Source organism: Aquarana catesbeiana, linkage group LG05, assembly GCF_042186555.1.
Source record: "Aquarana catesbeiana isolate 2022-GZ linkage group LG05, ASM4218655v1, whole genome shotgun sequence".
NCBI classification, from domain to species: Eukaryota; Metazoa; Chordata; class Amphibia; order Anura; family Ranidae; genus Aquarana; species Aquarana catesbeiana.
The window spans coordinates 459,853,267-459,865,569 of record NC_133328.1 but is presented as its reverse complement, the minus strand read 5'-3'; the positions used below and the strand labels follow the sequence as shown (position 1 = coordinate 459,865,569).

General features: G+C 41.8%; 1 protein-coding gene across 10 annotated transcripts in view; it reads left to right on the top strand.

The window, feature by feature from the left end:
- PTPRM (protein tyrosine phosphatase receptor type M) overlaps positions 1 to 12,303 on the top strand; it is a 1,075,005-nt gene that overhangs the window by 551,642 nt on the left and 511,060 nt on the right. For all 10 annotated transcript variants that reach the window (XM_073631370.1, XM_073631374.1, XM_073631369.1 and 7 more), the window contains exons 10-11: positions 4,398 to 4,599; positions 6,167 to 6,269. In XM_073631370.1, coding sequence (XP_073487471.1) covers positions 4,398 to 4,599; positions 6,167 to 6,269 — 305 coding nt within the window. The remainder of the gene's footprint in view (positions 1 to 4,397; positions 4,600 to 6,166; positions 6,270 to 12,303) is intronic.

The following is a 12,303-nucleotide window of genomic DNA, read 5'->3' as shown; positions in this document are numbered from 1 at the left end:
CAGGCCTCTCCCCAGCGCCAGATATGTTCTCTGAGAGAGGCAGAGGTTGGCTGGGGGAGTAATGCTTTGTTTGGAACAATTTATTTGGGGTACTGTGTCGGTACAGGCCTTAGAGGACTGGAGCTACTTACAAACTTCGGAGTCAACCCGTCTGGGGTCTCCTCCTGTGTTAGTCTCCTGCCGAAAGGGGAGAAATGTGACAAACTCACCCGGGACAGAGGCTATTGGAGGGGACTGAACGCAAGCCTCTTGCCCACCAATTATGGGCCCTGGCATTTGGGGGAATGGTGCTCTCTGTGAGCTGTATGCCTGGGGACCCTGGGGTTGGTGTTACTTTGGATTCAGCTCCATGTCCCCCCAAAACACACAGACTCTGGAACCCGTTATATGCCATATTAGAATGATAAGACTGAATTATACTGTTGGGACACATCCTGTGAGGAGATGCTAATGTCATCAACTCCACTCACCTGTCTGATGTCAGCTATAATGTGTTTAATGTAAATAAGTTTAGTCTAGGTTCTAAGGGTATTCAACTCATTGTTGTTTGTTCTAATTAAGCCTGTGTTGATGTTTATGGTAATGTATGTTAATTGAATGAGCTGATCACATTGTCCTCTATACAGTGTAGGAGACGGGACGACTCCTATTGGAGCTCATGTTAATTAGGTTAATTAGGTTTTGTTTGTATTGTTAATTGTAATTAGCTCCAGCTATTGTGTTTATACTACTGTGTGAAGCTCGGTGCCCACAAGTCTGTCATCTGGTCTGGGTAAATGTTTTAGTAAATTAGCTCATGTTAATTAGGTTAGCTTTGAGTCAGCCTGGTGTATAAATGTGTGTGAGATCTCAAATAAAGAGTTAGTCCTGATGTACTCCAAGACTGGTGTTGTCTAATTCTTGGGGGTTCCTATAGCCAGATCCATTGGACTCGTGTTCCAGAACTTAGGAAGCGGTATACTGACGGAAGCACTAAGCGGAGTGTGGGATGTTCCGTGACAGCATGTAAACCCTGATTTCCCCAAAATGTACAGACTAAGCAGAAAAAAAAGAAATTTGACCAAATATCAGCAGCTAAGCCCTCACCTCCATTTGTGACCACTCCCTTGGTTTTTGATGTATGTTTGCTCTCCTGCAGAAAGCAGTGATGAACGAATATAACATGAAGGTGCTGAAATGGGGTTCCCATTCAGGCTGCTGTAAATAACATACTGCTTTCATCTTCTTAGTGCTGCACAAGAGGCAAGATGGCAGCACCCAACTGGGTATCAAGGGAGACTTGAGCTGTTCATTGATTATGCAAAAGGTAATGTGCTCAACCACCTCAATACTGGGCACTTTCGCCCCCTTCCTTCCCAGACCAATTTTCAGCTTTCAGCGCTCTCACACTTTCAATGACAATTGCGCGGTCATGCAATGCTGTACCCAAAATTAAATTTTTATCATTTTGTTCACACAAATAGAGCTTTCTTTTGGTGGTATGTATTCACGACTCTGTTATTTATTTTTTGCAATATAAGTGAAAAAAGAGCGGAAATTTGGAAAAAAAAAACAATATTGTCTTCTTTCTATTTTAAAAGAAATCCAATAAAATCGAATGTTGTCATAAATTTAAGCCAAAATGTATTCTGCTACATGTTTTTGGTAAAAAAAATCCCGTTAAGTGTATAATAATTGGTTTGTGTGGTCACGGACACATGTGCGCAAATGATCATGTACAGATGTGCGCAGGTGACATATGTATGCAGATAATCATTGGGACATGTGATTTTACTCGGACATATGTGGGGACAGGTGTTTTTACTATGTGGGGACATGTGTTTTGGGGACATGTTTTGGGGACATTGTGTGTTTACTTTTTGTTTATAGTGTGTTTTTACATGTGTGGGGACACTAGACTGGTGATCAGTGAGTAAAAAGCTGTAAAAAACAGCTCATACTCACTGATCACCAGCCGGCTGCAGCGATCCGCTCTCCTCTCTTCACTGACAACTTCCGTGTGAGGAGAGGAGAGCCGATTGCCTAGCAACCGGCTCTGTGTTTACATCACATGACGGCTGTGATTCGACACGGCCGTCATGTGAACAGGAGGGCCAATCGCAGAGCCCTCCTGCTGATGGGAGATGCGCCGTGTCCGGGTGACACGAGCGCATTGGGATCGCGCTCCTTCTGAGGGACGTTCCTGAACGTCCACTCAGAAGGAGATATAGCCCACCCGGCCGTTTATGTGCAGTGGCTGGGTGGGAAGTGGTTAAAAGCTAAATAGTATATATTTGGCTTTAAATAAACAATGGAAAAGCCAAGGATTTCTTTAAAGTGTTTGTTAACTGAAAAAAATATTGATCCTGTTTCTTTAAAGCATGTTGTACAGCACAGTGTTTGTGCTATGTAGTTTGGCCCCTTGTATCATATGAAATGAAAAGAAAGAAAAAAAGAGCGCACCAGCCTAGTGCATTATCCTTGACAGATTTATTAATTAAAATCAAGATAAAATAAAAGCAAGGCGTACGGACTAGCAGTAGTCCGTTCGCCTTCTCCCTAGGACCTGGAAAAACTGCTACCACTAGACCAATCGCCTCTGTGCCATATACAATGCGATTTTTTCTCCGACCTTTGTGAGTAGATTTTATACTATTTAGCTTTTAACCACTTCCCACCCAGCCACTGCACATAAACGGCTGGGTGGGCTATCTCTCCTCTCCTGAGTGGACGTACAGGAACGTCCCTCAGAAGGAGCAGGATCGCGCGCGTGCGTGCCCGCTCAGCGGTGCGATCCTGATGCGCTCGTGTCACCCGGACACGGCGCATCTCCCATCAGCAGGAGGGCTCTGCGATTGGCCCTCCTGATCACATGACGGCCGTGTCGAATCACAGCCGTCATGTGATGTAAACACAGAGCCGGTTGCTAGTCCGTACGCCTTCTCCCTAGGACCTGGAAAAACTGCTACCACTGGACCAATCGCCTCTGTGCCATATACAATGCGATTTTTTTCTCCGACCTTTGTGAGTAGATTTTATCTTGCTTTTAATTAATAAATCTGTCAAGGATAATGCACTAGGCTGGTGCGCTCTTTTTTTCTTTCTTTTCATTACTATTAGGATAATCCCATCCTTAAGAGCAGCAAGGCCGAAATCCACAGTCCTTCTTGAACCCTTGGGATCATTTAGCCAATACACCTGTGCGCAAGAGTATTTTGCATCTTTATCATATGAAATACCTGGCTGATCCTGCCAGTTTCTGCCCTCCCCTCTGTACGCTGACCACGATAATCAGGGCTGCTGAACCCTGACACCATTGTCAGTGTACGTGCCTCCGTCAGCAGCAACCCTGCTTTCTGTGTCTGTGTCTCCTCTGTCCTCCTCTGTCCTCCCCGATCCTCCCTTCCTGCTCTAAAAAAAAAACAGTGTTTTTCTTTTATAGTTCCATCTATTATATAATATTAAGCTCCCCAGTAGATGTAATTTTTAAAACTATGTGGTATAATAGCTTACTTCAGAGTGCCGTTCGGCGCTCATGTGACTGCCCGCCGGTCTCCTCCCCTCCTCTCATCTCAGCTGACGTTAGTGGGGGTTTCCTAGCACCTCCCCCTGCAGCTATCAGATCGGGACAGGAGACCGGCGGGCAGTCAGCTAAACGCTGAACGGCACTCTGAAGAAAGCTATTATAGCGCATATTTTTAAAAATTACATCCACTGGGGAGCTTAGTGTTATATACCAGAGGGAATTATAGAAGAACATTTTTGACCTTAACAAACACTTTAAGTACCAGGCCATACATCCACAGGTCTCATGGGGAGTACTTCTATGCCTATGTTAGCGTTCAAAGAAATCTCAGGAGGTAATAAAGTGGTTGTTTAACCCTAGCACTGAGTGAGTTAATCCTTTTTTTGTCACTGTTTGGTAAATCTGTTCTAATACTGTATAACTAAAGAGCAATCCAAGGTTCTTGCAACAACAGTGAAGGTTAAACTGCATTTTGATTGCTTTATGCTCTCAAGAAGAAGGTACCTTGAAAAATTATATCAGTCATCATGAATAACATAATCTTTTAAGGCAATCTAATTATTGAAGTAGATATTGGAATGTTGTCTATATGTTTGGAATGTAAAGGCAAACAACTTAAAGGTATTATGCTAAGCTAGAACCCATCTTCTACATTTGTAATTCATCTGCCGCTAAGTCCTTGTATCTATAAAAGTAATAGCTCGTAACAGTTTTGGCTGAGTTCCTTCATTGGATTCAGGTTTTGAAGAGTCTGGAGGAATATGATCTGTTATCGTAAAACGTCTGACGGTGCATACATCAGAAGGGTTTATCGGATAAAAATGTAATCTGACTCTGCCAATAGAAGTCTTTCTATTGAGTTTCCATTAATTCTGCTCACTTCTTTTCACAGATCTCCTACAAGGCAGTCAGCTCCTTTGACCCTGAAATAGACTTATCCAATCAAAGTGGACGTATTCTAAAACAAGGAAATGAAACACACTATCTGTTCTTTGGACTGTATCCTGGGACAACCTACTCTTTTACAATACGGGCCAGCACAGCGAAAGGATTTGGTCCGCCTATTACGAGTCAGTTTACAACCAAAATCTCAGGTATTGCTTTGTGGGAATCATTTTTCTGTTCGATGTGTCAGCTCTTCATCAAAATTTTCCTACTATAGGGTGTCCGCTCCAGCATCTGTGTCCTTTCGTTTTTTTCCACTGAGGGTGCAGGTCAGACTAGGAGTCCACTCTGATTGCATGTAATCCGCAGAACTAGGAGAAAAAAATCTGCACATCATACAAGCCCAGTGTGTAATAAGTGATAACAGCCTCCGCCTAACACTATCCAGGCCACGTCCCCAACATTTTTTCCCTACCCACAAGGCTTAGTAATGGAGGTCTATGACTAAGCCCTGTGGGTGGTGTGAAACATTTTGGGGCAGTGGCCTGGATGGAGTTAGGTTAAGGCTGTTATAACCTATTGCAAGCTGGGCTTTTATGGTGTGCGGTGGATGAGATTTTTCCTGAAGATTTTCCTTGTGAACAATGTGCTATGCGCAGTAACATAATGGTTGCTGGCAGAAGTGTTATCTGTTTTTCAACAGAAATGCAAAGGCAATGTTATATATTTTTTTTAAAGGTGGTAATGGTATATTTTATCACTTTTTACTAACTTGACAACAGTTGCTGAGAAGCAACAGGCTGCTCCATTGCTACTCGGGACCTGCTGCAAATTCTAACTCCATGAGGAGCCTTCAATACTGGTTCTAATATAGATCTGTGAAGCCACTGGTCCATCCAAGTTTTATCCTATGTGGAGCCCTAATGAAGAGTAGTGGTGTTGCTCCCAAAATGCAATGGCTGTTTATATATTGTTTACCAACAAGTAAAATGACCTTAGACTCTTTCAGCCAGATTTGGTCTGGTGCTCTCCTTTGCGTATTGCTGTGGTTTGAAATACGCTTGGTGTGTGACTGTGCTCAGCCTTTTGATAATGATCCAGACTTTGAAATAACTCGTTCTTTTATGCCTGACGTATACTGTTTGGCATGCTGTATGATAGGAAGATGTGGAGTTATTGAATACGGCAATACAAAGAGCAATACTAATGTGCAAACTGCAGTAACTCATGACTAATAGGTAAAATCCCCTTTAAACTGCCTCTAATAAAGTGAATTGTGAAAGATTGCTGTTGGCTATTGTGTTTTGCACATAATTCTTGCTCTTTGGAGTGCCTTATTGAATAAACCCTTATGTCTGTAAATATGAATTCTTAACTATCTCTGCACTCACAGTGGATATCAATAAACATAACAGCTTCATGCATTGAACTTTTGTCTAACTTTGGGTTTCCAAAATTGTCTAGTATATACAGTAGATCATACCACATATGCTGCTCAATTACCACCTGAACACTCAGAAACTGAATGTAGCAGACAAGTTTGATGTAAGACATGACTATCCACTTATCCATGAAACAAAGTGTTTGTAGAAGTACAGCAGAAACAAGTATGGGGCTAACGTGATATCAGTATATCAATATATTTCACATATTCAGTGTGGTTTATCAAACACTGTTAGCATGTTGCAGGGTCCTCTGAGTACATGCACAGCGTGTAGATGTTCAGGCAGTGGAAAAGGTTTTTTTTTTTGGTTAATTTCTGTTTGTATTTCTCAGCCCCCTCCATGCCAGCGTATGAACTGGAAACACCTTTGAATCAGACTGACAGCACATTGACAGTTCTGCTGAAGCCGGCTCAGAGCAGAGGAGCTCCTGTCAGGTATGAAAGGAGGGGGAGAATTCCTTTAAAAAAAAAATTAAATTGATACATTTTTTTGAATATGTTTCTGGGGATTACTTTTCACGCAGTATACACTGTGTAAATCCATGTCTGTATTAGGGCTAATTAAATTAAATAACAGAAGAAAGGAAGGCACTTTGATGAGTGTCTGAGTATTGTTTAAAGCATTTGATCCAGATGCAAGTGGCTTATTCTTTGAAGAAGGAGAACAAAGCCGGCGTGTGGGTGGCTTATTCGTTCTTGCAATGTAATTACTTGCTGCTATCAGCAAAATTCATGGCTACAGTATATTCCCATTCTAAACTGATTTACTTTCACCTTTCGGTAGTTACCTGTGTAAGCAGGCTATTTCTAATGCTGTGTCCAAGTGTCACAATAAAGCAGCAGGTATTTTTTGTCTAATGAAGGACCATTTCCGAAAGCCACTTTGGTTTTAAAAGCAGTCAAACAGTCTATTCCTTGGTTTAGGGGGTGTTTTTTTAATCCAAACAAAGTTCTGCAGTGTGTTCATTAGCATTAAAAATTACATACTTTAGGTGTTACTGTTGTATAAAAGTTTATTTTTGCTGTAAAAGCATAAAATCAATGCTTTTGCTATTTTGAAGCTATACAGGAAGACAAAGCAGAAGCAAAGCAGTGAAGGTTATGTCACTAGGCAGAACAGGGAAATGCCTTGTTTTCATAGGCATCTCCCCGTTCTGCCTCTCCTTGCCATGATCGTAGGGTCACTGGCAGACATCAAGTCCGTGGGACCTGCGGGCACGTGCCCGGTAGCCTGCGATGATGGAGTGACATACGGGTACGCCCATTTGCACACCTGTGCCATTCTGCCAACGTACATCGCCGTGCAGCGGTCAGCAAGTGGTAAAGGTTGCTGTACTGGCTATAGCAGAAATGTAGCTAAATTTGTATAGGGGTGTTTGTTATATCTCTAATTGGAGCAAGAATGGCTATTTTTTTTTTTTATATATGCTTTATTTTCTTGTATTTATTTAAATAACTATTTAAATAATTTACACAAGCTAAAAGTGAGATGTAGTGTCCCTTTACAATCATCTGCACTCAAGTGTTTTGGTTTTGGGTGCGTATTGATATGTTACACCTGTGCTTGATGTTACTATCTTGCAACTGGACTCCTTAAGTCCCCTTTCACACTGAAGGCGGTTTTCAGGCATTTTAGCGCTAGAAATAGCACCTGTAAAGTGCCTGAAAACCGCCTCCCTTGCCCCCCCAATGTGAAAGCCCGAGTACTTTCACACTGGGGTGGTGCGCTTATGGGACGTTACAAAAAGTCCTGCAAACGGCACCTTTTGGGCGGTTTGGGAGTGCTATATACAGCGCTCCTAAACCACCCCTGCCCATTGGAATGCTGGGCAGCACTTCGGAAGCGCCGCAACATGGGCGGTTTTAACCCTTTCTTCGGGCACTAGTGGGGGTTAAAAGCTCCACGCTAGCGACCAAAAAGCGCCACTAAAACCAGTAGCGCCTTACCGCTAATGCGGCCTTGGCTACAGTGTCAAAGTAGCCTAACCATCAATTTGTTTTACATTATGGACAATCCACTAGAGAAACCTGAGATCACTGCCTGTGATGGCGTTTGCACTGGGAGGTATGAGGGGATTTTGTTAGTGATATTTTTCAAAAGCAAGCACTGAGAGGTGTACAAATCTAGCATGTACATTAGCTTCAAGCACTCATTTAAAGTGATAAATACATTTTTGGTGAAGTGCTCGTGAAAAACCTGGGATAAATGTATACTGCTTATATAAATGTATATAGTCTCACTATATGGCTAAACATTTATTATAACGTAAGCCTGGCACACATGGGATGAAAATTAGCCAGTTCAGCAGAAACTGTCCGACGTTCGGTCTGTGTGTACAGCTGTCTGTTCTAATGACTATCTTCTGTTGAAAGGAAAACCAGCATTCAATTAGCACTTTTAGCCAATGACTGCGAGCGCTGATTGGTGTATTCTAGCAGGGGGGAAGTCTGCCTGTCAGAATACAATGTCTATTGCCCTGTACACACGACGTAATTCCGCTCAAGCTGTTTTGCATACACACGGTCACACCAAATTCCGACCTTCAAGAACGCAGTGACATACAACACGTACAACGGGACAACACGTACGACGTCTCATACTTGCTTTAGAGCATGTGTCATTTTTGGTTTGTCAGAACAGCATACAGACGAGCGGTTTTCCCGATAGGAACTTGTCCCGTCAGAAAAATATAAAACATGTTCTCTATCTAAGTCTGTCTGAATTTTCGACGTAAAAAGTCCGATGGGGCATACACACATTCGGAATATACGATGAAAAGCTCCCATCGGACTTTTTCTGTCGGAAATTCTGACCGTGTGTACGGGGCATTAGTGGGAGAGATCCCTGAATCAATATCATGTGTATTGATGTGGGGATGTGTCCATTTTTTTTTTCATTCAAACCGTTGGTTGAAGAAGAAAAAACTGTATGTTTTTACCCAACTTTCACCTACTGCTCTTATTTAATGGCTTTAGAGTAGTATAATAATATTATGGTCTGGCACATGAAGGATGTTGCTAACGTTGAAATACAATTCTATATAGTGTGGACGCAGAGTAATTTCCATGCTGTCAGAAATGTATTGATATGAGAGTAAGGTCCCATAAGAGTATTTTCCATGATATGCCTGCATCAAGTCAATCTTCCATAGTCTTGAAAACAGCGATATAATGGGAAACTCATCTTTTATTTTTCATTTTATCACACACTATTTAATCATGTAATATTATCTACTATTACAAGTTTACTTTGTAATTCATAGAAGGCCTGCATTGTGTCTCATTGTTGTTTCATGGGATCAAGATTAAAGTCTATATTGTAAAATTGCATTTCCTGCTTCTGTAATACTAAATCTTTGTCTATTAAATCTCACATTTCTGTATAATCGGGAATCTAGACAGGAAATCAAACCCTTTCTAGCTAAAGTATCTTTTATAAACTCATTCTGCTTTCTTCATGCAAGAAAAAATTAAATGAGATGCAAAATAAAAAAATACATTATCAACTAGAAGATAATTTTAATCTCTTGTTATAAGGCCTTTGTTCATTTTTACATATGTTTCCATAAATCCATTCAGTAGCAGGTAAGTATTTTCATTAGTTTTCTTTTTTTTATTTCTTTTTTTGACTGTGATGGTAGCAATATATCCTCTACTGCTACACAAAAGACATTAAGGTGTTGATTTACTAAGACTTCATGCACACCGGACGCTCGAAAAAGTCGTTCTGGATGTCGGATTGCTGGCAGGAAAGCGCTGCTTTAAAAACGTGATTTTATCAGCGTTTTGCATTGGCATCAATGTGCGTATAGCTGCGCTAGCTTTTCGCCCCCCAAAATCCATACCAAACCATTATCCGAGCACGCAGCCCAGGAGGTCAGGATAGGGTGGGGACAACAGGGGGAGGAGAAATCGAAAGAGGCACTGGAGCTGCCGTAATAAAATACTTTAAAAACCTGTGTACTGTGTTTATTTTTGAAACTTTTTTTTTTAGGTGAATGGGTAGGGGTACAATGTACCCCATACTCATTCACTTAGGGAGGGGGCCAGGATCTGGGGGCCTCCTTGTTAAAGAGGGCTTCCAGATTCCGATAAGCCCCCGCCCGCAGACCCCGACAACCACCAGCCAGGGTTGTCGGCAAGAGGCCTATGTCCTCATCAACATGGGGTTAAGGTGCTTTAGGGTGGGGGGGCACAGGGCCCCCCATGTTGAGGGCATGTTGCCTGGTATGGTCTGGGGGGGGCGCTTGCTTGTCCTATCCTGACCTGCCAGGCTGCATGCTCAGATAATGGTTTGGTATGGATTTTGGAGGGACCCCACACCATTTTTATGGGCGTGGGAGTTCCCCTAAAATCCATACCAGACCGAAGTATATGGTCCCATGCCAATTTTTTTTTCATCCCCAAGTTGAGGGCATGTGGCCTGGTATAGTTCAGGAGGGGGGGGCGCTCACTCGCCCCCCTATCCTGTCCTCCAGGCTGCATGCTCGGATAAGGGTCTGGTATGGATTTTGGTGTGGGGTTTCCCTTAAAATCCATACCAGACCCAAAGAGCCAGGTATGAATTTTGAGGGAGCCCCACGCTTTTTTTTTTTTTTTCGTGGAGGTCCCCTTAATATCCATATCAGACCTAAAGGGCCTGGTATGGACTGGGAGGGTTGAACCCACACCATTTTTTCCATTGATTATTATCTATAATGTCGTGATCTGGCAATACATTACAGCCGCAAACAATTTTAAATGACATTTAAGCATTCTTAAAATCACTGCTCCTGAAAAAACTGCCATTTTAAAAACTTTTTTTGCATTGATACATGTCCCCAGAGTCAGTACCTGGGTCCCCATACACTTTTTAGGGAAATAACTTACATATAAAAGAAAAAAAAAATTAGCACTTTTGATTTTTCATGCTCGTGTCCCATAGACTTTAATGGAGTCCACCCTTTTGCATGTTCTGGGGGGAGTTCGGCCCATCCCTATTTAGTAGTGAGAGCCCCATAGCCAACTAAGACTATATAGTAAATACTGAGTGATACTTCCCTTGGAGAGGAAACACGTTGCTCAGTTATCTCAGTGATGCATGGGGAAACAATTCTGTCCTAAAAAGTATTTGTGATATCAAAAAGTTGCCCTGCCATACACCGCTACCCTTGTCAGCACAAATAAGTTCCCAGTTAGGGTTCCTAGATGCACATTTACCAAAGGGGACAGGTGTGGCCTGCCAGGAATTACAGCTTGGTCTACATCCTGCAGACACCCTTGAGAGGGCTCCATTATTTTCTGTGGGAGTCAACAGCACAAGAAAAGACATCCAAGAACTCAGGACATAAACTAAGCAGGCTACATAGTTCATTCTGTCTGCTTTGACTTAAAGGGGGTAGGCTGTTTGATCTGGGTGGCAAGCAGCAGGACTGGTGACACCTGGCTTAACTTCTGCAAATTTCTTATTGGGATCAATGGACAGAGTTCACTCCAAGACTAAGGGGACTACATTCTTCTGGAGGGGACAGTCTTTCTTCAGTATAATCATAATTTTTACCTAAGTACCTATTTAACTGTTCTAGTGTCATCAAGAATATATGAATTTGCATCTAAAAGTAGAACTGGCAGCTCTTTGTAAAGTTTAGAAAAAGCATTCAGTTGAACAGATTTTGTTAATGGGCATTGCATGTGAATTGGAGTGAGTGGTTCTGCTGACTGGGCTTACAAGCACTAAACTGCTGTAGTCTTTTTTGTCCTAATGCCCAGTGAAATTACCTGGTATGCAGTACTTTTTATATAATTTTTTTTTTTTTCTTGCTGTGATTAGGTTTGCACATTGCATAAATGACACAGCACATTTATAACACTTTAAATAAGTGTTTCACATGTGTTTAGATTGCTATACTTAGAAACATGTGATTAAACTGACAAAAATAATTTAATATTCCATATGACGAGAAAGCAAACAGTATGGCTACACTGCAGGGAACCTTACAGGTTAATACTTGGACTCAGTAAATCCTAATGGTGTTTCCATGGTTGCCACAACAAGAGGTATATTGGTGGAGCTTGTTAACTTGTGTTAGTCGTCCTGTTTTATGAAATCACTTTAGGGAATAAGGATTTACTGGATTTATTCAATGACTTCAGGAACACAAACAAACTAATTCAATGACGTTAAAGCGGCTATTTATTCTGCAGCTTTTTCCCTGAGATACACAAGCTGATTGATACAAAACACATTACAGTTAATTTAAAGGAAGCCTGTACTGACTGACTGCCATACTAATCCAGCAGTGGTAAACTTTTTAGTGGTTGAAACAGTCCTAGAAGTATAGGTAGAGGAATGGCTTCACTAGATCCATGATTGTTCAAGTTTATTGCCAGCGAAAATAATGAACAGAGACATCCAGGTAAATAGCATTTTTAGAAGGTCCGCAATGGAAACCTTCTTATCTCTTCTAGCACAGCTTTCTTTAAATGTGAA